Source organism: Antedon mediterranea, chromosome 9, assembly GCF_964355755.1.
Source record: "Antedon mediterranea chromosome 9, ecAntMedi1.1, whole genome shotgun sequence".
NCBI classification, from domain to species: Eukaryota; Metazoa; Echinodermata; class Crinoidea; order Comatulida; family Antedonidae; genus Antedon; species Antedon mediterranea.
Genome location: NC_092678.1, coordinates 2,458,824 through 2,486,714, shown reverse-complemented (window position 1 = coordinate 2,486,714; position 27,891 = coordinate 2,458,824). Strand labels below are relative to the sequence as shown.

The following is a 27,891-nucleotide window of genomic DNA, read 5'->3' as shown; positions in this document are numbered from 1 at the left end:
GTTATCTAGTAAGTTGATCATATCTGATGTCAGTGAACAAGACGAAGGTGGCTTCAGATGTAGTCTGTGTTATTTCTCAGGGAATGCTGGGTCGACTACTAGCTACCAATCGTCCGCTGGTTCGTTAGAAATATCTGCAAACACGATGCCAATACCATCCTGTTTGCTTCAACCACCATTTGTCAACATTGGTGACTCTGTTAAATTAACTTGTGTCTCACCAGCTATGGAACCACCACTTACTCTACAATGGTTAAGTTCGAATAATCCAATTGGTGAGCCAATCAAATCAAGTGGTGAGCAGGATGTTGTGCTAACACATCAATTCAATGCCACTCTGGACATGGATGATTCCTCATTCGTATGTCATAGTTCAAGCTCCATTAACTCTGCAGGTCGGAAGTGTGTTGTTGGTCCTTTAAGTGTGGCACCACCTCCAGTACCTATATCTACTATTTTCCAAATACCTCCATTTGGTGGCTCGGACATCCATTTAAGATGTCAGGTTACTGGTTCTCCACCATTCTCATATACATGGCTATTGTCAAGTGTTATCAGGAACCAAGTAGAGGATGTCTATTCTGAAACACTGATTATTAAGAACATTGATTCCAGTGATGTAAGGGGTGTGGCGATTTGTAAAGTTTCTGATAGGTATGGCCAGGAAGAAACAAGTCTGCTTTTCACAATACCAATTGATCACGTCATCCGTCATCCAACGGTGGATAGGCCTACTCCAATTCTTACAACATTGACAACAATGTCAGTCGAGCAGACGGTCTCTACAGTTACAGTCACGGTAACAGATCCTTTCGGGCAAGCTCTGAACAGCACCGATGCAGTGTCCACGTACATTCCGCAAAACGATACATCCACAAGCATCAACAGACATCCAAAAAACACTATAATCTTAATTCTCGTTTGTGTTTTATTAATGTGTTTACTTTTAACTACACTTTTTACGTACGTTGTAAAATATAAAATGTCTGAAAGCGCGTATGCGAAAGACGCAGAGCGACCAAAAATCGTGCATCAACATAAGGTGAAGAATGTCGAGCCTATCTATCACGTTCTTTGTAAGCCTACCAGCGGAAATATATCTACTTTGTCTGCAACGAAACATTATGAAGAAATATCATCAAATCAGTTTGAATTAAAGGAAAATATAAAAACAAAGAATGCATTATATGCTGATCTAGTGACCATTTCGAAAAGTAATACTTCGAATGTTTCTTCAAGTTCAAACATTATGTATTCCGAAATCCAGAAATAATATGTTACATTAAATGTCAGATGATAGATGTAAATACAGAGACGATTTGAAATTGTAAACATTTGTCAATATTAATAGGCTTGTCCCAATCAGCATAATTTACGTCACGGCACGGTATATTGTAGTATATGGCCTATAGACATTATTACGGTTTTTATTCATAAATGAAAGTTACTCATAAGATACCGTATAGCATAATTTAGTGTTACATTTAGTGAATATTTAACGTAATTGTAGATTTCAAATATTGACTGTATAAAATTTAAATATGTAGTGTAATTTTATGCCTAATTTTCCATAGGCTAATTTTAAACTTGCCTACCAGTATAGCGACTTCATATATATAATATGTCTATTTAAAATCTATATTAAATATCGGTTCTAATTTTTGTATATATTTTGTATTTTAAAAATAAAATGTTAAAATGTCCCCATGTAGATAATACACTTTAGTAATTGATTATGACTATATCTACAGATTGTAAATCTCTATTTAACAGAACCATATGTGTCCCGTTATTATGTAATTCTAAGAGAATAAAGAAAAAACAATTACTATTGGTTACATTGATTTAATTATATTTTGTGACAGCGCCATCTATTGTAAGGACCGCGAGAACTTCTTGAACTTTTTGTTTATTCATTGTTTATTTCTTGCCTGGACAGAGAGACAGCAGGGAGACAGTTTAGCTCTTGCTGATGTAAAACTGATTATAATATATTATTATTATGACGGAGGCCTTCTTTTCTACTGTACAATAAATGCTTGTGTATTCATTATAACATTGGTGAACAGTAAGTCCTGTTTAAAGTAATTTAAGCCTCTCCTACCACCACCAGAAACTTGAGTGACTTAGGCCCATACTTAGGCTAGTATTATAGACCTTCTGTTAATTTAATAGCTTAGATTAGGCCAGGACAGGATGACCAAGGGAATATTACCACTTGGTTGGCTTGCTTAGACACATTCTTAGCTGGAGATTATACTCAACTATGGTAATTGGTGATGCTTCTATTCCCCTTTTAATTCCGCCCTGTTAAGTGTAATAAAATCTACTATTTATTATTGTTTATGTTTAAACAGGTGAAAAGTTTCCGACCTGACACTCCCTGACTCACTCTTTTAAAAATAAAGCAGATCTAAATTCAGAGATTTTTTTTTTCATTTGCTTATTGCTATATGCTATATGGAAACCAGCCCCCTTTATCTGTATAACCATTAATAAATTATTAAATTAATAATTTATAGTTTTATACATATTTTATTTTCTGTATCTGCCATATTGATCTACAATAATTGATTAATGTGTACTCTTTTAATTTCAGACAATCTCTAGCTCCATCATGCTCTCTAGAACATCTTTCTTGTTAAATTTCATCATATCAGTTGCTTTATCAAAATCTGTGAATATATCTGACTACCTGATACACGAACACAAAGGCACTGGTTTTAATCATGTCACCAACCATAAAGTCTCTGGCAATATTTATATCGCAGCTACTAATTTTATCTTTTTGATTAATAATGATTTTGAACTGGTAAAAGAAAATAGTACTTGTTCCGATATGAATACGGATTGCGAAAACGTGAACAAAATCCTAACTATTGATTACGTAAACAATAGGTTGATAACATGCGGAGATGGCAATGAGGGGAGATGCGAACGACGTTCATTAGATAATTTAGAGATGGATGGTGTGAGTGACGACAACATAGTTGGGAGTTCCGCTGCTGTTGGAATCATCTCACACCACTCTGGTGGCAATAATAACAGATTGAATATTGCATCTGTTCTTTCAAACGATCGTATTGTAACAACTAGAAAGGTGAATTCAGATGAGAGTTTTTTGTCTGGTGTTAAGTTTCTTCAATTTATTAACGATTATGATAAAAAAGATTCCATTCAGTACGTAGCAGCATTTAATCATGGTGAATTTACATATTTTGTGTCAAACAGAAAAAACCAGTCACGCATCAGTAGGTTTTGCAGTAGTAACAACGACGATACAATTGACATCTTAGATACATTTTCAGAAGTTTATCTTCGTTGCATTGGACCAAATAACAAATTTGATATAGTTCATGATATGAAATTGGAAATGGTTGGGCAATCATTGGCCAGTTCGCTTGGCTTGACTGGCTCGCAAGAAGTGCTATTTGGTGTGTTTAGTAATTCCACTGATAAAGATACTGATTCTGTGCTTTGTATGTTCACATTAAAAGATATTGAGGATGGGTTTTTTAAGGCTGTTTATGGTTGTTACAAAAGTGGAGATCAATATAAACTGAACTATGTAGAAGATGCTATGTGTCTAAATGGGGTAATTATTTAGTTAATATTTTCTTTCTTTGTTAAGCCTACATTAGGATATAAATGCATGGTATACCTTTATTAAATGTAATACAAATTTATTTATGCAAAAGGAGATTTCATTTATTGTAAGTTAGATATCAAGTTTTGTGTTTCATTTCTCGTTAGGGTATATAAACTTAAACTTTAAAAAAACATGATTTTCAAGAGTTCATAATTTTTTCTCTGTTTTAATTTACGGTACTTTATTAGTTTAAATTAAAAAAAACCCCATTAAAATATACATTTACAAGTCTAAAATTAAGTAACATCAATATAATTATTTATTTAATTATTTATTAAGGTATAAAAAAACATCAAATTCCAACCAGCAGCAAAAGCTGAAAAGGTTGGATTACAATCATAAACTGAGAAGTAAAATACCTTAAAGTAGATCTAAACTAATCATTATACATAAAGGATTCGTGCTAAGTGCGGATAGTAGACCACCTATATCTTTCAGTACGACATTTGCAAGAATCCAACTTTGAACTAGTATTGCTCCTTAACGATCTTGAATGCCTATCAGATTTATATGCTGGTAACATATTTCTAAATTTGGTAGATTCTAAAAGACTCTTGCCAAACTTGAGAAGAATCTGTTCTCTACGGGACTTTAAAGAAGGCAAATCTACGTGCTCTAAGGCTAATTCATAGCTAACGTAATATGGGCTCAAAATTATGCGCAATGCCCGTTTTTGAATTTTTTCTATTAAATTAGATTGCTGAACAGTTAAAGATGAATGCCAAACCTGGCAGGCATATTCCAGCACAGGTCTGATATACTGATACTGTAACCAGGTCACTGACTGGTGCATTAGACCTTTTCAGGATACATAGTGAGAATAGCCTATGTGAGGCTCTTGATGTTATATCATTAACATTTGAACCCCATTTGAGGTCATTTTGGATTATTACACCAAGCAGTTTTAACTTACTAACTATTGGAAGATTAAAGTTATCAATAGTGTATACTAAATTAAGCTGCCGTTGCTTTAAAAAGTTAAATTTAATTACTTGGCATTTAGCTGGTTTAGGTAGAACATCATTAGATGCACACCACTCACTGACAATAAGGACACTCTGTAAGTTCGAGGAAGCACCACATTTGTTTACTTCCCCTAGAGTCAGGTCATCCACAATTTTCCAACGCCTATTCAATAGCAGCATCATTTACTAGAACCAAGAATAGTATGGGTCCCAGTTTGGTTCCCTGTGGTACTCCACAAGAGATTGGTTTGGTGGAAGAAATGTGCGTGCCAAGTTTGGTAGTATGAGTTCTTTCACACAGAAAGCTGCAGACGATGGAAACAATGGATTAATTTCTTTTGAAAATTTCACTTTCATTCCTTATTGAATAATAATAAATAATGATATTAAATCGGACAATGTATGGAATACGACAAAATAATATATAAATAAGTGGTCCAAAGAGGCTGTGTTGTAGTGTGCTTGCATGTGATTATATAAATTTTTGTTTTGTTACAGGAAGTAAATGTCACAGATGTGGAAATTAAACGAACTTTCTGTGATCCAACTACATTTATTAGTACTGTGTACCCACAAGGCATTGAAAGTGAGGCTGTCACATCTCAGTCCATAATGCCTTTCAAAAGCACTGAATTAACATCTGTTTCAGTGGCTGTAGAGAATGATAACACAATAGGCATTCTAGGAACACAGAATGGAGATCTGATAAAGGTAAAATATACACATTGACTGCATGTATAAACACAGCATATTTTTAAGTCTCATCATGCCTAGCTTACCTGGATAAACCAAAGATAGTCTTTTCTCCTCGAAGAACGAGATATAACTCGAATAGTAGTTTTCTTTGTAAAGTAACAACAGGGTGGAGGAAGGTGAATGACTGGAGTAGAATTTCCTGTATTTATTAACAACGAATAATTAAACTATAAAACTGCAATTGTTTGTATAGGTACACATAAACAACAGAAGTACAGCTACAGAGTATGAGAGAATGACACTTGACAAAGGCTATCCCATCAAACCTGACACTATAATTGATGCTAATGGAACAAGTTTTACCTTTCTTACTGAAAATAAGGTACAGTCACCATAATTATACCATACCGGCATGAATAGCCCAGCAGACCAAACAGAAAACAATTTTGGGCCAAACTAGTCTGGTTTTTATAGTATTTTTTTTTCATATTTTTCATTAGTATGTTTGTAATAAGTTTCTATTAATATTTAATGTATAATATATAATTTGTCTTTAAGGCAAAATTTATTTCCTATTCAATGTATAAATTTAACCGTTTTTATAGAATGATATTTTTAAAGTTTGCATTTTTGTCCCTTTTAGTTGTTAAAGATTCGAAGTGAGATTTGTGGCCAGTATATGACTTGTGATGAGTGTGTAGGGATTGAAGGTGGGGCAGATCCATACTGTGGTTGGTGTACATTGGAAAGCAGGTAGAGGCATTTATCTAACCTAAATAATTGATCAATGGTTATGTGATGTAATGTAATATTTCAAAGTTTAACACAAGTTTCTTCTAACATTTATATTTTGTTGTTCATCATTGTTACTGTGTTCAATATGCTTTAGTAAATATATTACCCAGAGACATGTGCAATATAAAGTTCCATAACCATTAGACAACCGAAACAATCATTCATCATTATCAATTTGGAAACTACATTCATAGTTGGCAATTATGATATTATTATGCATTATGTTACTCTGTTTTCAGATGTAGTCGTATTAGTGAATGTTCTACTGGCTACTGGATAGCAAGTGGCTCAAGTGAATGTATTGCAATACAAACTGCTCCAGATTCTCTACCAATCTCTAATAGGGCATATGTAAGTTTTTGCTATATTTCTATGCACCAGGACAATTTTTTTGTACAATGTCAATTTTTAGTTTTCATACAGTTTTTCTTTTTTGAGCATTCCAAAAACTACAACATCAGTTGAAAGTTTAAACAATATATAAATTGAATCACAAAAATTAAAATTAATTATCCTACACGATCTGATTTCTCAAGATAATTTTGTTTTACTTTGTAGACAATATCCTTGTCAATAAGTCAACTACCACCAGGCCAGAATTACACATGTAAATTTGACAATAAAGTTGTTGAAACAAAACTCTTCATTGATTTAAAGCTTGCGTGTGGCCCAATAACACAGCTACCTGTAATACCTCCAGGACAAGGTAACTTCATTATAAAACTTTGTTGCTTTATAGAGTAGTATTATTAGTGTTTATTTGATTAGTTGATTGTGGTGCTTATTCAATTTGTGTCATTTACTCAAAATTTTCATTTTCTTGAGAGTGCCACGCAATGTTTATTTTACTGTGTCGTTTTGTCAATCATTTATAGTGTATTATTTTATAAAATCACTTATAAACTAAATTTAAAACATTTTTTTTAGTCGAAACAAGTGTATTAATATCTGTTCACATACAGTCTGGATTGTCTATTATTAGTACGGAATTTCCATTCTATAACTGCAGTGCTATAACATCGTAAGTAACTATTTTTCTAAAGCTCTGGGTTTAATTTAGAAGGTGTGGAGATTACAGAAAAAAAAACGTTTCTTTGTTAAATCTTCTTCCCACTACAATTCCTAAAGGAAACATACATACTTCCTTATACTTAAAACCGGTATTGTTGAGAAGACTGGTTAATTGACATAATACCTTTGCATAATACGTTGTTTAATACATACTAAGTGTTATCTATCATGTTGTTTTTAGCAGTTAGTATGGTTTATCTAAATACTATATTATGGTGATAGACCACAATGAAAATGATTTAATTTACATTTTGTGTCCTATCCATGTGATATATCCATTTATTGTCTTAAAGTTTGTTTGTTGCCGATTCTTTTATCTAATTGCGTTGTATGTAGGCCTATATATGGATATTTTAAAAATAAAAATATTAAAAAGAAAATTTATTTATAGATATTTTGTAGTTGAATACAGTATAGTAATTGTAATAAGAGTTGTAAAAATGATTAGATTTTAACTGAATGTTAACAAAACAATAATTATCTTTTTCTTATTATACCATAATGAATAGATAGGTGAAGTACTTAGATAGTTTCATTCAGGTTTTACAATAGGTATAAAAAGGATTTCTTTTTGTAAAAACCATCAAATTATAAGCGAGCTTACAGAATGAAACCTGTCAGGTTTTGAAACTTTCTGTAAGTTCACTTATAATTTTATGGTTTTTACAAAAAGAATTACTTGTTATACTTTGATAGTGTTTACAGTGCCAGTGTGGAGATAAATAATGCAATATTTACTACACAGATTGATATTATAAATACTTACATTGGTAACTTCATTATTTATACAGTTATAAATAATGAATCATCATAGAACACAATAGGAGTTTAATTCGTATTAAGTGTGTTTATCTGTTAACAATGATTGAATATATAGAATTTGAGTGAGTTTGTAAGAGCCATTGAATTTGTTAAGTCATAGACCACAAGAATTCTTATTGACTAGTTAGGCCTAAGTTTTATCAAATGTATTGAAAGTAAAAAAAAACCAATTCAAGTGGAATAATAATAAGAGATCCTGACAAACTAATTTTATGGTAATTAAAACAATATAACAATCTCCCCACTAAAATTGAACTGAAGTATGTACATATTACCTCATTTTTTATTTGTGATATTAGATGTTCCGAGTGTGCAGATAGCCCATTCGATTGTTCATGGTGTCCATTGGAACACACATGTGCTTATGGTAGTGGGTCCTGTTCTATGATTGCAGATGTTGCTGTCAATTCGCAACAGGTATGAATGAATAATAATAGAAGCTAAACACGTTTTGAATGTAATCTGATTATACAGTGGTTTATTATTTACAACTATCTTTTTATCTTATATTTCTGTTTTATATTTATAAAGTTTTAAATAAAAACTACACATATCTAGATCAACTATATACTTTATTAATATTGATTAAAAGGCTAACAAAAAAGGAAAATTCAAAATTGTACAAATTAAAATGCAAAAGATAAGACATTAGGATAACTGTAGCACTTCATTTTCACCATTAGGCATAGGAAAAATGAATTGTCTGTATATTTTTAAGTTTCAGGTTTTTTTACAAGACTTGTATAAATCCGGCTTCCTTATCTGAATAACTGACTAATTGATTTAAAAGACTGTATTGTTTCCTTTTAGAAGTTCCTGCATTGTTTAATATGTTTATACCAGGAAATAATGTAAAACTAAAAAACACTGTGAAAATATCAACTCAGCTAGCAGAACATAGCTCTCAATAAATATACAGTAAAATAGTCTCATAATTTGTCACCATTTTATGGATCTGACTAGAATCTGACCTATAACCTCTCAGTAATGAGGTAGTACCCTGTCTTACATACAGTAGTTCCTTTTGAATGTTTATCATAGATTAGCAAAAATTAAACAAACTATAATGCATTGTTCATCGTCAGTGAGCTGTTAATGCGAAATTAAATACTTCACTTTTTCGAAATTCATCTTGATTCCAAAAAACAGTTCCTCAAAGTTATGAACGCTCATAAGGAAAAAATGTCATATTAGTTTCATTTTGTTTTAGACTGTTTACCTTTGAGTCTGGTTGCCATAGTTTCAAAGAACATTTCTGTAAAATGATAACTATATCCATATCAGATATCTTTTGTTTCAAACTTGTTTTAATAATTTGTTTAACAGATGATCTTTGTTAAGTTTTCATCTATTTTAAGATCATTGAATTTTGGCTGTAAATTTTGGAAGAGTATCTTTATTTTTTAAAAACTTGGCAAATAGCCCAAGAGGAAACCATGAGCCAATGGATGAAACAATAGAGATAAATTTAAAAAAACATCTTAAACATTTTCTGAAATTGTTGTCCAACCATGTTACATTTTTATACCAAAAACTATACTTTAATTTTATTTTGGAACATAAGGTAAGTTTTCTGGGAACGTTCTGACTGCGAGTCAACCTGATAACCACTTTTTTTCATGTCAGCTAATGATATTCTCAATGTTATTTTATTTTTCAGCAATGTCCTCAAATAGCGTTACAGACTGAACTAGAGTTTTTTCACACTGACATGTCAAAGAAGATCTTGATTAATGCGAACAATCTTTTAAATGTATGTAACATTTATTTAAATGTATGTAACATTTATTTTAATTTAATTAATTATTGAATATTTTGTTTTTAAATGTTTGATCAAATCCAATATATGAATTATTTAATTATTACAAGGGTGTAGCTATGCGTTTTAGCTATATGCTCAGTTTTGCTGAGGTTAGATATTGACTTAATCATGGGAAAAACACAGGTTCTGAAGCTGAGCTAATTGTAACAGTCACTATGTAATTCAAAACAAGGCTTAGGCCTATACAATCTTGTAAAAGTAAACATTTGTATTTAATGCTTTTATTAATGTTAACATATCAATTATTTATCAAACCAACTGGTTACTTTTGGTTTTGGAAAGTTGGTGAACTGTGATAGTAACTTATCATTATCATATTATTAAAAAGAACACAAATAAGTTGTTTTCTCGTAATACCCAAAAAAACTCTGATAAAGAAGTCTGTTTATGTATCATTTATAGGTCTCGAATTACATTTGCGTCATTAATGGAGCTGACTCGGTTTCAGCTACAAGGATTGATGATAAAAACATTATCTGTGACAATTATACGGTAAACAATTAAATTTGAATATTTTATTAACAAACTGTAAATAATATATGAATAAGTCTCACAACAATTTAAGTATATTATATTTTTAGTATTGCTTTTGTATGACAGTATATGAGTATAATCCCATGTTTGAGTATAATCCCATGTTCGAGTATAATCCCATGTTCGAGTATAATCCCATGTTTGAGTATAATCCCATGTTTGAGTATAATCCCATGTTCGAGTATAATCTCATGCTTGAGTATAATTCCATGCTTGAGTATATTCCCATGTTCGAGTTTAATCCCATGTTCGAGTACAATCCCATGTTTGAGTATAATCCCATTTTCGAGTATAATGCCATGCTCACGTGTCCCATGCTTGAGTATAATCCCATGCTCTAGTATAATCCCTTGTTAGAGTATAATCCCATGCTCGAGTATAATCCCATGCTCGAGTATAATTCCATGCTTGAGTATATTCCCATGTTCGAGTTTAATCCCATGTTCGAGTACAATCCTATGTTCGAGTATAATCCCATGGTCTAGTATAATACCATGCTTTGGAACAACCTACCACCCTCCATCTCAAAATCTGCTTCCCCAAAGATACTTCTCTAAAAAATTAAAAAAATACACATTTTCTACTTATTAAATATATATTAATCGGTCATGTCTCGATCTGCAGTACCAACAGATTTTTCTGCTATTCTTATTTTAGATTATGAAATTTATTAATTTCTTCAATGCATCTTTTTTATTTGTGTCGAGACTCGCCCAACTCAAGATGTTTCCCAACATCTTTCAGGGCTCTTGCCTTCATTTTCTGAAACATATTTTTTTTAAATTTATAATTCTGTACAATCCTGTTTCTTGTTTTCCTATGTATTCAGATTTTGTAAATAAATGTTTTTTAATTGAATTGAATACAAATATTTTTCGTTTAAATTATTATTAAACAAACTTTGTGCCAACTACATCATGTGATGTATGCATTAACATTTCTTGGCAGATATCCATGTTCCTCTGGCGTACGAATTAAGATCTGTTTTTTTCTACCATACCTTTTCCTCTATTATCTTCACACACAACCAAGTTTTATTTCATCAATTATCCAGATGATTGTAATCATACACTACTTCCTTCTAGTTGAACTTTAGTCCCTGATCCCTGAAGGCATGCTTAGAAATTAATCTTCTATCAAGAATTACATCACCTGAAAATTAGTTTCTTTTATTTTAAGTTTACTAATTTGATTGCATAAAATAATTGTTTTTTGGCAACGGTATCTTATCTTATTTATATATAAAATTCATTTATATAGATAAGAGAGTGTACATTGAAATCAATTATAAATAATTATGATTTCTAATTTTCAGTATGTTTCTGGTGTGGTATCGCAGGAGGAAAACGTAACAATTGAAGTTGCGTGGAATAACGTTAACTACATTGATTTCAGTTGGAAAGGTATTTAAAACTAGAACAATGAAATACAAAAAGGGCCTATTTACTTTCATTTATTTATCAACCAAGTATAAATTAAATTTTCTAAATATTAATTCATGGAAATCAAAAATGTTGATTATATATTTTGACTGATTATATAGATTGATTGAATACTATTCATTCATTTATAATTGATAAAATAAGCAGTTAGAGTTTGTTTCTGTTATGATATTTGTGTACTAGTAACCATGGTAACAAACACAGTGTAATAAGAATGCTGTCATGGTATTGGTATGTAAGATGGAGTGACATTTTTTATTTCTCTAGGTGAACTGACTTAATGAAAAAAATGTCAAATGAAACTATACATTGGTTGTCTTACTATTCTAGAATAAATGAGGGGTGTCTACTTATGGCAATATTAGTTGGAAACATTTTAGGGCAATAACACGTCCTTCAATACAGTATATTTTCGTAAAATAAAAAAAAATAGTGTTCACATATTCACTTATTAGGTTATATGCATTATCATGCATATAACCTCTTGATTCTGTCAAAATCTTTATTTATTTATTCTTTCCTTAGCACTATTTTGTCCGTGAATTATCTTGATATCAGTTTCATCTATCTAAGTCAATTTTTCAGAGTATATTCCTTATGGCCAGGAATCGATGTGGTTATATTTTCACGATGCGTAATCAAAAATTACGCGGTCTACGCGCGATTTTACGAAATCACGTTTGTAATCACATCTTCACAAGCATGACTCTCAATTAAACAAAATTTGGTACTCATAAATTTCAGGTCATATTTCATCATATGGCAATACAATTACGTGCGTAGCGCATATAACGCTTGCGTACGCGCGCTTAAAATGTTCAAAATTGTCAAAATTTATTTTCGATGAAATTAGAGTACGTTTCAGGCAATTTTAAGCGTTTAAAAAATTGCCATGAGTGCGCAGATTTTTGCACGCGCACTGCGCGTTATACATTAATGCGCACTCTTTTTGTCCGATTTCGGTTGTACAACCTTTCTTTAATAATATCATCATATTTTATTCACTTTTCAACGCGTAATTGCCTTATACGAGCACGTCAAAAGTGACAGGCTACGCACGTGTAAGTTAACAAAATGGTGAAAATATGCTAAATTTTAAAATTAATATAGATCGAAGTGTATGTATCTTATGTATGATTTATTATTAAACTAAGGGAACAAAAGTTGATTAAGCCATAATTAATTGCATATTAAATTAAAAAAAATTCATTTCGACAATCAAACAAATTATGACATTTTCTTAGGCCAAAATAACAAACTTAACATTAACTTTCTTCCTTCAAAAGTTCATATATTAAAGTTAAAAGTATATAGTTTGACAGTGCATCCTTTTTGTACATTTTTAGAGATGTCATCATAGTAAAAAATTATAATTCATTGCGGTATGTAATAATCTATCTGCACCAAAGTGGTTACTGCATAGTAAATACACGGAGGAATTTTTCTACAATTTTTAGTCAGTTGTGTATGGCTCGGTGGTGTGTGCTCGTGTCTATGGCACTCAAGGTACCGAGATCGAGTCTCACCTTGGGAAACGAAATAAGATTTTTTTTTTATTATCCGTATTGTTTGTTCAAATTTATTTCTTAGTGTATATATTATACACATGATTTATAATGAAATCTAGATAAAAAATAACTTATGTCTTTATTATTATGTAACAGCAAATGTGGTTTATGACATTATACGCAGAGGGATCTTTGATCGGATTGTGATACTGGCTATTGTATTCGCGTTAGCAAGGTCCTATCATATATTATAAATAATTAAAGAATCTGAGAAAATCAATGAATCAAAATATCTTTTAAAAATCAATTATCTTTATTTAAATCAATGCATATAACCTATAATTCGTCATAGTGACGAATTAAATCTAGTTAGAAATTAAAATTATTTTTGTAGTAACTTTGTATGATTGTTCAGTGGGCCGAACTGATTGCAGTAGTTGCCTATCTCCACTAACTACTCCACCTGAATACAACTGTACATGGTGCAATCCAGCGATGTGTGTTTTGGAGCCCAGATGTTCAGCCGGAAAACCACCCTCTTGTCCACCTCCAATAGTGAACAAGGTTAGTAGTTTTAGAATTTTCACTCTTCCCTGATTGGCCCAAGGTGTTTTCTGTGATGGGGTATAAACTGCTCCAACTAAAACAGTTAAATAATTTAAATTCAAACAAATTATTTATACTTAAAATTCACAGTGTTTTTATGGGAAAGCACCATTGCTTTTTCCCCGTGTATTTTAATATGTATACAACATCATGTGCAGGGGCAGATCTAGCATTATAGATTAGTGGAGCTAAATATTTCATAAATGATAAAAACGATCCGTCGGGCAGTGCAAAAAGAAAATAGTGATTATTAAATTTTTAGAAGACATGACTGTTAAATTTTAGGGGGCCAAAGCCTGTTAGCACCCGCATAAATCTGCGCCTGATGTGGCATTTTTTCTAGTATTTTTCTTGTAAAGTTTAATAAATAAATAAGTATATCATTTCTTTATATCCTATTCAAGAATAAGGCAAAACATTTATGATGCTACTATCAAGTCGCACTGATTTATCAAGAAAATCATGTGTTATTTATATCATTATATGAAATTAATTATTGCATAATTATTTCATTTTCCATTTCTCTAGATTTCACCAGTTTTATTACAAAAATAATTCTATATGAAGTAAATTTATTATTGCATAGATTTCACCACAAGTTGTTCCCACGTCAGCAGACAATGAGTATGTTGATGTAATCACTCTGACTGGTCAAGATCTTGGGCAGAGAGTTGAAGATCTGAATATTGAAGTTGGTGGAAAACCATGCAAGATTAGGCCTACATCATATCAAGTTGCCAAAGAGTTAGTGGTTATTTGTTGTTCTTGTAATAATCAAAAACAATGTTTAGTTCTAAAACCACTTATATCCTGTCCTATTTGTAATGCAAATCATTTTACATCCATAAAAGGGCACCCTGGATATAAGAGGTTTTGGTAATTAGCCCTTCTAATATAGTACAGATAAACATGAGTGAATCAAGCTCTGTCTACACTATCAATCTTTATGTGATGAAATTGTTTGATGTGCACAAATATGGTAGTGGTATGCCCAAATATGGTACTGATATGACATCATTATATATGGGCGCATCACATTTTGTTGTCTCATAAAGTTTGATACTAATACCCTTCTGCCTAATATACAGACACACTTTCATTAGACAATCATAGTAGTCCTATAAAGGTCAATTTCAGCAACTCAAAGGGATAAGTGTGATGAAATAATCACCCCAACAAAGATTCGAACTAATATTCTCCAACTTAACATAGAGACACTACTACTACATTAGAACATCATAGTCCAATGACGTTCAATTTAATATTAACTCAAAGGGATAAATCTATGATGGTAAAAAAGTCACTCCAATCAAGATTTGAACTATCACTCTCCTGCTTAACATAGAAACATCTTGCATTATACCATCATAATCTGATAAAGTTCAATTTAATAGCAATTTAAAATAGTAAAAACATTAAAACCCTGATTACCTGTTTCAATTGCCTTAAATCATAGAAGAACGTGGTAACCTTGGTTTATATTAATATACAGGAAGTTATTAACACCTACAAGGAAACACTAAAAAGTAAACACAATGCAGCATTGTGTACGGTGTCTAATACCATCTTGAATATCCTCTTTAATAAGTTTATGTCAAAATATGGTTATTGGCTACTAAATACTACTACTTTAAAAAAGATCTGTCTACACTATCAAACTTTATGTGACAAAAATGTGATGTGCCCATATATGGACATAATGATGTTATATTAATACCATATTTGAGCATATCACTATCATGTTTGAGATGTGATGTGCCCATATATGGACATGATGATGTCATATCACTACATATTTAAGCATATCTTTACCATATTTGGGCACATCACACTTTTTTTGTCAAACTAGTTTATATGCATTTTATGTATTGCTTAATGTTATAATGGTATATTAAATATTATACTCTGAAAAAATCCAGAAAAAAATCTAGTAAATGACAAATGATTAAAATAATCAGAAATGTACTTCTACAATGCTCAGTCAATCTTTAGTTTCTCTAATTTTATTACTAAAAATTGTAGGTTGTCATCCTCAATCAAGTGTGCAACCACATTTTTCTTTTAAATAGGATTTGTTGTGAGGCTCCAAGTTTTCCTAATGCTGGTTCTCAAAGCATTAAAGTGATGATAAATGGTCATTCAACAATTATTGGAAATCTTAAATATCAGGTAACCATCTCAGAATTTTAAAATTGAAACTATCATTTTGAAATCCTATTCAAAATGATAGTAGTATCTACTTCTCAGTAATATATTTTTGTTGAATGTTGTTTGTTCTGGAAAATGAACTTATATTCTAAGTTTATAATGAAAATTATACTCAAGTCATCAAAATTACTGCAATGTAATGTGAACATTATCCGCCATCTTGGATACACTTTAGCAGCCAAATTGGCATTTAAATGCCCTCACTTTGGAGTATAAAAATGACCGGAATTGTAACTAATGGAGTAGGTTGAGGGGTCAGGTCAGAGGTACCTATTCTGGTATGAGTATTTCTTTAGTAAACACAGTAAGTCTATCATCAGTAGATAATAAAAAATTGAATCAATCTAATCTTCTAGAATTTGCTAAAAATAGAAACATAAAATGGTTTTCCTTACCCCTATTAAACTATTCTGATTCTCCTTACCCCTATTACTATTTCAAACTTTCTCATTACAACATCTGCCTTTGCCTTCACTAAACCATCTCATTTATTGGTTATAGACACCAACATTTTCTAGTGTACAACCATCAGAAGGCATTGAGGCTGGAGGTACTGTGATCAAGATTAGAGGCAACAACCTTTACTTTAGTTCCACATCTGTCAGTATTGATAAAGCTGACTGTGATATTATAAGGTATGTTAAATGGTCTAAAGCTCTGTTTAAACTATCAAACTAGTGTGATGTGCCCAAATATGGTAGTGATATGCCCAAATATGGTACTAATATGACATCATCATGTCCGCATAAAATTTGATAGTGTAAACAGAGCTTTATAAAACTTTTGAAATGTTTTTGTTTTTTTCTGTATTCTTAGTTATGTTGCTTAATTTGCATGGTTGTCAATATCTAAATGTTAATTATTTGCAAGATGAAAATTTATGCTCTTTTTATTTTTACAAACTATGTAGAAAAGATAGCAACGAAATTGAATGTAAAACTGGAACTAAAGTCAATGGTAGTGGCACAATTATGGTCAAATTTGGAAACGTTGTGTATAATTCTTCGGTCAAGTATTTCTACCAGCCAAATCCAACCATTTATGATTATAACCCTAAAACAAGCATAAAAGCGTAAGACATTTTATTAATTTCTATTTCTGAATCTGGTGTTAAACAGGCTATTATACATTTTAAAAACGGTATAAAATATGATTTTATAATTTAAAAAATGATATTTGAATTTCTATTAATGATACAGTGGTGGTCGTATTGTAAGAGTGAATGGTAGTAACTTTCAGTATGTACAAGATGCCAAAATGAGAGTAGAATTTAAAGACAACCAGATTTTTGAGTCAGTGAGTATATTACATAAGCTCATCAGTATCATTAAGTACTGAACTGATACAAGGTGCCCTGGCATTTCTCATCAGTATCATTAAGTACTGAACTGATACAAGGTGCCCTGGCATTTCTCATCAGTATCATTAAGTACTGAACTGATACAAGGTGCCCTGGCATTTCTCATCAGTATCATTAAGTACTGAACTGATACAAGGTGCCCTGGCATTTCTCATCAGTATCATTAAGTACTGAACTGATACAAGGTGCCCTGGCATTTCTCATCAGTATCATTAAGTACTGAACTGATACAAGGTGCCCTGGCATTTCTCATCAGTATCATTAAGTACTGAACTGATACAAGGTGCCCTGGCATTTCTCATCAGTATCATTAAGTACTGAACTGATACAAGGTGCCCTGGCATTTCTCCTCTCCTTGTGATTTTCCTTTTGTTGTATCTCAAAATGATCAACAACTCCTTCTTGGATTGTAGATGTAGATCTCCATTTTTGTCTGATGAGTTCATACAGTCACCACTGATGAAAAGAAATGTCACTATATGATTGGACAGCAATAACATGCAAACATCATAATCTAACTAGAAGGATAGAGGGATTGCAGTTTATATAGATGATTACATGCAGTGGCATAACACAGAGGCTAGAGGCCCCTGGTTTAGGAATCCTAAAGTCACCCTTTAATCCTAAAGGCCTTTTTCGACATATTTTAATGCCTGTTTTCCTCTGGGCATTGCTCAGGGGCCCCATAAGCTCTGGGCCCATGGGTTTAGCCAGTGAGCGCTCATAGTCATTACGCCATTGATTATATGAGATATGATTTATGTAAAGTTACATTGTCTGCAATTAGGTGTTCTGAATCAATCTTCTTGTTGTTTGTTGTTTCCGGTTTTTTAAGAAGTCTATGATAATATTGATTTTCTCTTAAACAGAATTGCACAGACAAAACACAAGTATCAATGATATGTAGTTCTCCCGCTGTTGAGTTCAACGCATCTCGCAGAAAACGACAAGCGGACAATAGAGGGAAGGAAGCAAGTGTTAAATTCGTCTTAGATGGTTTTTTCGTTTCTGGTGCTGATACTGGTGGTGTTACATTTTTTCCTGATCCCGTATACTATATTTTTACGAATTTTTCTTATACTCTTGTAGATGATGATGGCTTTTACACATTGTCAGATCAAACACATATTTTACTATTTGTAAGTATAAAGTAAACATAAAAGTAATGACGTTTCAAATGATCGATTTATTCTTAAACTTAATTAACTAAAGATTTGAAGAATACATTTGCATCTCCACTGAAATCCAGCCACTGATACTCACAGCGTTGTCATTTTCCAGTAACTTTCTTTTGGATTTATAAAGAATACAAATAAACAAGTCAAAGTTTCATACAGTATGCCTATTTGACTTATTAATTTTTTATTTTCTCAATGCAATGTTCCCAGGGTGTTGATTTAGAATTGGCTAGTGATAAAAGCGATGTTACCGTTTTTGTAGGCGACACCAAGTTGAAGGTCGAAGAACTTGGTAAAACATATGTCAGGGTTGCTCTCCCTAAAGAAAGGCTTGATTCTACCATGGTCACGGTAAGAGTATTAAGGCCAATTTACACATATGAATGATAACGGTAATATAAATATAGAATCTATGTTATTCCTTATGAACATCAAATTATATTTTAAATTCCTATCCAACAGAGCAGCTGAAACTGTACATTAAACCTTGCATACATAGTATAAGTTTTTAACTGGTCCAATTGTTTTTAACTGGCCCAATTGTTTTTCAACTGGCCCAATTGTTTTTTAACTGGTCCAATTGGTTTTCAACTAGTCCAATTGTTTTTTAACTGGTCAATTGGTTTTCAACTGGTGCAATAGGTTTATAACTGGGCCAATTGGTTTTCAACTGGTCCAATTTTTTTCAACTGAAAAAGAAGTCTCTTAAGACAAACCTTCCCGGCTTCCTGAGACCCCATTTAATCATTCTTTTTTTTAAAACACTGTACATACTGTTCATATTCATATTAAATTGTTATAAATAATAGTATTTTTTTTTGTTTCACAGGCAGATCATAATAATATTCACGTACAGTTTGGAGAGATTAGATACCTTACCAATAAAGTAAATTTGCTTTCAATAATCATTGCTTGTACGGTAGTGGTGTTCATCATCATTATAGCTATTCTGACTATTAGGTATCTTCGCAAGTCACACAGGATTAAAAGCGAAGTTAAAAACATTCGTCTTGAGATGGAAGAATTAGAGATGGCAGTGCAAGAAGAAGCCAGAGAAGGTATGTACTTGATATCTTTTTTCCGTTTTACAATAAATACATTTTAAAATGTTTTGTGTGTGAAAATGTGATGGTACAGGTATACACATTAAATAAAGCATTTCTTTTATTTATTTTCAGCCATAGCAGATCTAGCCCTCGGCTTGACTGACATTACTGACAATTTGAAGGGAGCTGGCATGCCATTTCTTAGCCATCGTGACTATGCTTGTAGTATGCTGTTCACCGGCTTTGAAATTGTACCCGACTCTTTTGAAATTGATGTACGGGTAGGTGACATTAGCGAACTTTCAAAATTCGGCACAAAAAATGATGGACTTAGTAGAGCACATGTTTATATCCAGAACAATATGATGCATTTAATTGTTAGTAAATTGTCTTGCCTAATGATACAAGCAATGCGGCGAGAGTTGGATTTGAACTTTGCGATCAGTTATCCAACGTCCAACACACTGCGCCACCTGCCCTCACTAAGATAATAAGATATACAATGCCGTCAATATTTGTTTTAAAGACACAAAAAATGTTGTTATATAAATATTTTTGTTTATTCCAGGATGAAGATGAAGTTAAAACGAGCGCACTTTTGAAATTCTCAAAGTTGTTGTTAGACAAGCAGTTTTTACTTGCGTTCATAAGAATGATGAACAATAACAGAAAAATGACAATCCGAGAAAAGTAAGAACTAATGTACCTTATCTGATTCTGATTCAAAGGGATATCAAAGATCCTTTGAATATGCAAATATATTTGTAACTAGATTTTAGTTAACTATGTGTTTTAATTACTTTTTTGTTAAATTACAGGGGTAATTTTGCCTCCTTACTCACCGTTGCAATGATTATTGAGAACAAGATGGAGTATATGACTGAGTAAGTAAACTGAAAATTCAGATAAAATCATGAATAAGCCTGCAATGTTATTTATTTTTAAACTAATCGATTTATATGTTTTTTTTAAAGAATACTTGAGATTCTTCTGAAAGAGTATATTGAAGATCATGTTTACTCCAAGAAAGCAAAACAAGTTTTAATCAGGTAAATTTATAGAACTGCTTGCATTTTGTGATACTTTTACCACCTTTTCAAGATGTAAAATAATGTTATTATAAATAAAGCATTTTTTTGTGAACGCTTTCTTATTATAACCTTAAATTTATCATGAGGATAGATGATGATATTTATATTTTATACAAACTGCCTTTTGTTTGTAATACTGTAGTAAGATACAAAGAAATTAGTTTTTCACAGTATTCCATAAAGATGTAAATAACACAAAAGCCCCATTTTTTCTTTGGTGGCTTTGGTCGTGTTGTGAGTACTACAGACAAATCTATCATTCATAAGATTTTTGTCATACAGTACAGCTATTACTGCTCCGTTCCCACATATAATCCTTCGTAGCCAATGCGTGTGGCATTGTATTTGATCGTGAACTGTAATGATAGCAGTATACCTTACACAAAAATTCCTGAAAATAAATATTTTGTGTATTTTCAACTTTTTTCAGAAATGAGACAGTGACTGAGAAACTGTTATCCAACTGGATAGCATTATCTATGTACAACTATCTAAAGGTACAATACAATACAATACAATACAAATCTTTCTTTATTCTGGAATAGCTCTTTCAATACACAAGTACTGGTCTCCCAAGAGGTCCAGATTTGGAAAAAAATACAAGAAAAATAAAAGTAAAAGCTATATTAAAACTATGTACAATAGAAGTTATACAAGATGTTTAAATTCAACTTGACTAAATGTCTCATAATTTTTACGGATATGTACAGGAAGATTATTCCATAAGGTTGATGCTCTATAATTAAACATTCTCTTTAGGTAGACAACATTTATTGTAAAGACTAAATTTTAAGATCAGAAAATAATATATATCATTAACAGCTAAATACCTGTTTGGTGAACATTAATTTCACAATCATTTATAGCTAAACCTTTATTTATTTGAACGATATGTTTGTATTTATTTTGCAGTACCACGCAGCATTCCCTCTTTATCTACTCTTCCAAGCAATCAAATGCCGTATCAAGATGGGACCAGTAGATGCTGTTTCACATTATTCCACTTACTCCCTCAGCATTGATCATATTTTGCCATCAGGAATTGATTATAAGGAAATTGTAAGTTCAAATTAAAAAAAATTTTTCCAAACAGCAGATGTAGAAACTGTAAGCTGTACAGCTATATATCATATTGACAATATAAGTAGCTGGCTCTAAGTTCTGTATCCTGTCCTGTAATACAGTGTCACTTATGTATCATAGGACATAAGCCTAAACTAACCTTAAAATTAATAGGCACGCTGTGTGATATATTATGTGATACTGTATTTGCCTATGATACTGGACAGAAATTTTCTCTGTGCCATGAAACTGAACAGAGTGGCTATCCAATGGTCATTGATTATTCTAAATCCATTTTTTCAGACTTTAGTTGTTGTACTAAGTGATGAGGATGGTGAACAGATAGAGGTCAAAGTATTGACATGTGATAGCATCTCTCAAGTAAAGATGAGGTTTTTGGATGCAATGTATAAGAATTCCAACCATTCGGACCGACCAATGATAAGCGAAGTTGACCTCGGTAATTATGCTTTGCGAGACGTTTTAGTTGCATGATGGGACACTAAAGACTATGAAACAGTGTTGAGTCAAAGTAGTCATACTTATTGATTGTAGACATCCACATATGTTATCTTGTATTATCCTAGGCCTTTATCAAGGCCTTTTACTATTAGCAGTACAGTATTTATAGACATAGATAAACTTTGTTATATAATATTGTAACATATAAAATGAGAGACTCGGCTTGTCTATATTAAAACATACATAAAAACATTAATACAGAAAAAAACAGGCAACACTTTAACTTCACAACTTAATGTATAAATAATAAATTGTTTATTACAACTATTAGAGTGGAGAAACGGCAAAAATGGTCATTTGGTACTACACGATAAAGATGCAACATCACAGCGTTCGGGTCGCTGGCAGAAAATAAACACTCTTGGGGACTTTGGTGTAAGTAGATATTTAACGATAGAAAATGTTTGCACATATCAATTCCGCATCAGGCTTGAGAAGGCATGGGTTTAAGACCTGTGCCATTTATGTTTTACTCCCATTGTTTGTCCTTCGGATAGGACATCATTTAAAAAAAAAGAGGTTAATAACTAAAATAAAATTGCTTTGTTTTTTAACCAGGTAACAGATCGATCAATAATGGCACTGGTTATGAGGAAGAGTGATATCGATTGTGATGTCCAAGTTGAACTAGTTAGTCCTACTAGTAACAACAGTACAAAATCACAAGGTACTTTCAAATATTTGCCAGAGTAATAATGTCAGTATTAACAGGGCTGTAGCCACCATGAGTATGGTGGGCAAGGTTTCAACCTGACTACTTTTTCACATTTGAAAACCCAGTGCCTTTAACAGTTCTTTTCTATTACAGTCAATTAAGATAAGATAATAAGATTTATGAAGCGCTTCGGACCTAGGAATTAGGAATTTTCTACAATATAAAATTTGAGATTTTGTTAGTTTGCAATTTTCAAGTAATCTGTGTTTTCAGACCTACTACCACACTGGTTGGTAAATGCATGCAGTATTTTCTTTTTATTATGTTTCCTTTTTGTAGTAAAAAAATCTTGGAGCAAATATAAGTAGTTGCAGTGATATTAATTATGTTTTAATCAATTCTTTCTGCGCTTTAGGGTACCAAAACGTTGTACTGACAACAGAAAATACCAAACAGTTTGACTTCCAAACAGAGGAAGGCATGTCATATTATCATCTGGTAAGATTTGATAATTCAATATTTAATAATAAGAATAATAATAATAGTTCATTCTTATATAGCGCATAGACAAGCTCTCAATGTCTTGCCTAAAGCTCTATCTACACTATCAAACTTTATGGGACAAAAAATGTGATGTGCCCATATATGGTAGTGATATGTTCATATATAGTTGTGATATGACATCATCATGTCCATATATGGGCCCATCACATTTTTTTGTCACACAAAGTTTGATAGTGTAGACAGAGCTTTAGCACAAAAGCAGATCAGAAGTCCAATGTCCACACACTGCCACACATTCACATTTTATTAGGTGTTAATAATGGCTTGAACATCACCAAATAAATTACCACCTAAAAAAAATTCTCTAAAACTACCTATTGTTATTTTTTACTAGGTAAAAGAAGATGACTTTCTTGAAACCAGAGACAGATCTGCGGCTCCAAAAGAATTCAAACGAGGGCAGACTATACAGTACAAGAGGAAAAAGATGGTGAAAGAGATTAATTTTCCAAAACTGGTGGCCACAAAGGTACATAATGGCTATATAAAAAGAGAGATGGCACACCAGTAAAGACTTCTCTTTGTCCTACCATCTACCATATACCTGTAGTGAGCCTAAAGCTCTGTCTACACAATAAAACTTTATGTGACAAAAAAATGTGATGTGTCCATATAATAATGGACATGATGATGTCATATCACTACCATATTTGGGCATATCACTACCATATTTGGGCACATCGCACTTTTTAAATCAAACTAGTCTGGCCCCATGACCATCTTTGATGGACATGATGCTGCCTTGTCTGTGTTCTTTTTCAACTGGTTGTACTTATCATTTAGATAATCTGCTGGATATATTTACATTAATGGTGCATATTTACTAATAATGTTCATAATTATTCTAAAAACTGGTGGATTGTGTTCGTAGTGAGTGCTTTCTGTGGATGCATGTAGTAATTCTGCACCATTATTCCAGAATTTTATTGGATTATTTGTTGGACTGATTATGTTTAAATAGCATAGTATAAAACTGACTCCAAATAAAGACACTTGTTATTTTGAATCAGTTTTTCACTATGCTATTTGTTTGCATTGTACTATTACATATTATTATTATTACATATTTCATAATGAAATTGTTTCTGATGTTTTCTTTTCTTCCTATAAATTAGAATACTATAGAGGAGTATGTGGATGATATGTTTAAAGCTATTATGAAGCCTCCCAGCGATGCACACAAAGTTCCCCTTGCTATCAAGTACCTGTTTGACCTGTTTGACAAGGAAGGAAAAACACATGATGTTGATGGAAGCATTCTGAAGACCTGGAAGAACAACAGGTGGGCTAGAATATGACATTTATATTAGAATTACCAGAGTGGCGTAACGGCTATGATGGCTCTCTGGATAAACCCTCAGAGCTCACAGGGGCCCCTGAGCAGCGCACAGAGAAAAAACAGGCATTAAAACATATCAAAATATAATATCTAAAAACGTTCAGTATCCAGTGTGGGAGGGCCTCTGTGCTATGCCACTGAGTGGTACATAGGGCCCGTTAATGCTTAGTTATCCGGGTAAGTTGGTTTAAGAGGCACACTAATATTGCTAACATACCCAGGTAAATACTTGGGCCTATAAACATAGTATTAGTTTATTATTAAATTAAATCAGTGAAAAAATCTTGAATCTTGATATTTCTGTTGCAGTTTTCTTGCACGGTTCTGGGTTCAAGTAATCACTCATCCCAATTTCATCTTCGACATCGCTCCCATGAGGTCGGTAGAGGTCGCTCTTGATATCATTTCTCGTATGTTCCTTGATTCTTGTTCTGCTGTGAAGATCAAATTTACCAAGGTATTTTATAACAGACATTCTATTTATTTATTCATTCAATTATTTCATGCTGAATCATGCCAGGCTTTTAAATGAGACAGCAACAGTTACCAGTCATGAATTTTATTTGATACTGAATGAAATGTGATATGAAATTAGCCAATCAAATAACAAAGATACACTCAGGTGTGTTATAATATATAACATTTCATTTTTCAGAAATCTCCTGTAAACCGTCTGCTTTATACCAAAGAGATTGAAAATTACCGTCCACTTGTTGATCAGTTTTATTCAAGTGTACGTGACATGCCAGACTTCACCCGTAGCGAGCTTGTCAAAGAACTAGAAGAATCGGGCAAGGTAAGGTCAAAGCAATAAAATGCTTCTGTTAATATAGTCCTTAGAAAAGTAAGATTTAAGATAGTCTTGACGTTATGTTGTGTTGTCAAATTTATATGGTTTTGATTGTTATGTTACAACTTCTGGAATTTACCTATCACTATCTTAATTTACCTATCACTATCTTAATTTACCTATCACTATCTTAATTTACCTATCACTATCTTAATTTACCTATCACTATCTTAATTTACCTATCACTATCTTAATTTACCTATCACTATCTTAATTTACCTATCACTATCTTAATTTACCTATCACTATCTTAATTTACCTATCACTATCTTAATTTACCTATCACTATCTTAATTTACCTATCACTATCTTAATTTACCTATCACTATCTTAATTTACCTATCACTATCTTAATTTACCTATCACTATCTTAATTTACCTATCCCTATCTTAATTTACCTATCACTATCTTAATTTCTTCCTATAGTATTTTTTTTATTTTTTATTTATTCATTCAGTAAAATCTCATTTTTATTGGTGGCACACATCATTCAATATATGTATATAATAATATACTAGTAACAATACTTAATAACTATGTTTTGTCAATTTATTTATTTATATTTTCTTTCTTTTTTACAGAATTTCAGTGGTTTGTTTAGTAAGTCAAGCACCTTATCTCACCTGCATTTATATGCCGAAGAACACTACCCTGAGGTAGGTCTCCTTTTCTTTAAACACCGCTACAATTATAACTTCCAAACAACTTACTTAAACTTTGTCAAAGTTTTTTTATAAAGGCCAATTTACAAATGGTAAGCGTAAGCCAAAAACAAAAATATAGAATCTATGCTATTTCTTATGACCATTTACACAAAACGCAGAGTGAATGTGCGGTTGAGCAGAAATCTGCTCAGGATAGATTCTAAGTAGGACAAGCATGCAGTTTTCCGCTTACCGTTACCGCTCGTCTGTGTAAATGCAACATTGATAGGCAGGAGTTTCTTGTATTATCTTGTTGTCTTTTTCATATATCATCATTTTGTGTTATGTTTTGAGTGTGATACTTAAGATTGAGATATATTCTCACTTTTATTATTTTGTATTGTATTGCTATGGAGGAAAATAAATGTCTTTTTGAATTGAATTTTTTTTTTTTGAATGCTTTTAGAATTACTGTACTAATTAGTTATTCATTATCCAATTCTATTTTCATGACTATACATTCTTTTCATTTCTTTAGTTAATAAAGACTTTGGAAGAGGATGAGTTTGAAGGCAACAACGATATAACTGATGAACTGAGAGCGATACTGGACAAAGACTAACATTCTTAGGATAATTAGATTTGTTAACAGAGATGAAGCCACGAAAAATAAAGTGGTCTGGTTTTCGCAAGAAAAGGGAACAATTTTTGTTCAAGTCACTGGGCTGTCAAAGGTCAGGGAAAAAGTGGTCAGGTTTAAACCTTACCAACCGTACTGCTGGCTACGACCATTTTTACAGTGTTGATATATATATAGATAAAATCAATGAAAAGTTTTTTTAAAATATAAATGTTTTATTACTTGCACATTCATTCTGCTTTATATAAAAAGAAAATATAATTAGATTTATTTGTATGTTTTATTTAATTATATAAATAAACAAATTGAATTATAGAAATATTTTGGGACATAAGCTTATAGTCATATTGAACAAGAAATATTTCTTACAAAAAACGACGCGTAACTTTTTGACTGGGCAGTTGTAAGAACAGTCTTCATTAATCTAATATAATAGGTCGGCCAATCAAAACGCAAGTGAACAATTGGGACTTTACTTGTGATTTATGTCATTGGCCTGTCAGCACAGTCGTTTCTTTCTAGAATTAAACGCACAAACTTGTATTGGGAATAATGTATGTGGTTATTACTATCGCATTTAGGTATTGATAATAATAATAATATGGCTTTTGAATATATAATTACTGTCTGTAGAGTAACATTTATACATTTTCGGTTCGCGATCAAAGTTATATGAATGGATTTGTAATAGGTATTTATAATAATAGTATATGGGTTGTATTATTGCTAAGCTATCACCAAATCGCGTTATAACATTATTTCTCAGGGTTTTTTGCACCATTGATCAATACCAAACGCGTATCGGTATTATAGTTTTTAAT

General features: G+C 31.9%; 1 protein-coding gene across 1 annotated transcript; it reads left to right on the top strand.

The window, feature by feature from the left end:
- The first annotated feature begins 1,940 nt into the window (after positions 1-1,940).
- LOC140059344 (plexin-A1-like) lies at positions 1,941-27,599 on the top strand. The gene is made up of 37 exons (XM_072105229.1): positions 1,941-2,068; positions 2,600-3,595; positions 5,113-5,325; positions 5,564-5,692; positions 5,954-6,063; positions 6,345-6,456; positions 6,664-6,811; positions 7,033-7,126; positions 8,298-8,415; positions 9,659-9,751; positions 10,223-10,312; positions 11,670-11,757; positions 13,699-13,868; positions 14,497-14,654; positions 15,980-16,079; positions 16,620-16,753; positions 17,029-17,190; positions 17,318-17,414; positions 18,348-18,617; positions 18,867-19,007; positions 19,486-19,714; positions 19,835-19,983; positions 20,271-20,392; positions 20,521-20,586; positions 20,677-20,751; positions 21,224-21,290; positions 21,706-21,852; positions 22,159-22,315; positions 22,649-22,752; positions 22,936-23,044; positions 23,448-23,530; positions 23,931-24,065; positions 24,712-24,878; positions 25,245-25,392; positions 25,591-25,731; positions 26,368-26,442; positions 26,969-27,599. The coding sequence occupies exons 2-37, from the start codon at positions 2,618-2,620 to the stop codon at positions 27,050-27,052; spliced, it is 5,463 nt and encodes a 1,820-aa protein (XP_071961330.1). The 5' UTR covers positions 1,941-2,068; positions 2,600-2,617; the 3' UTR covers positions 27,053-27,599.
- The last annotated feature ends 292 nt before the right edge of the window (positions 27,600-27,891 follow it).

Bases quoted from the DNA above. Each gene is read 5' to 3' on its own strand.
- LOC140059344 (XM_072105229.1), top strand. From the start codon at position 2,618: ATGCTCTCTAGAACATCTTTCTTGTTAAATTTCATCATATCAGTTGCT. The intron at 16,754-17,028 runs GTATGTTAAATG...CAAACTATGTAG, and splicing joins GCTGACTGTGATATTATAAG to AAAAGATAGCAACGAAATTG. The intron at 19,715-19,834 runs GTATGTACTTGA...ATTTATTTTCAG, and splicing joins GCAAGAAGAAGCCAGAGAAG to CCATAGCAGATCTAGCCCTC.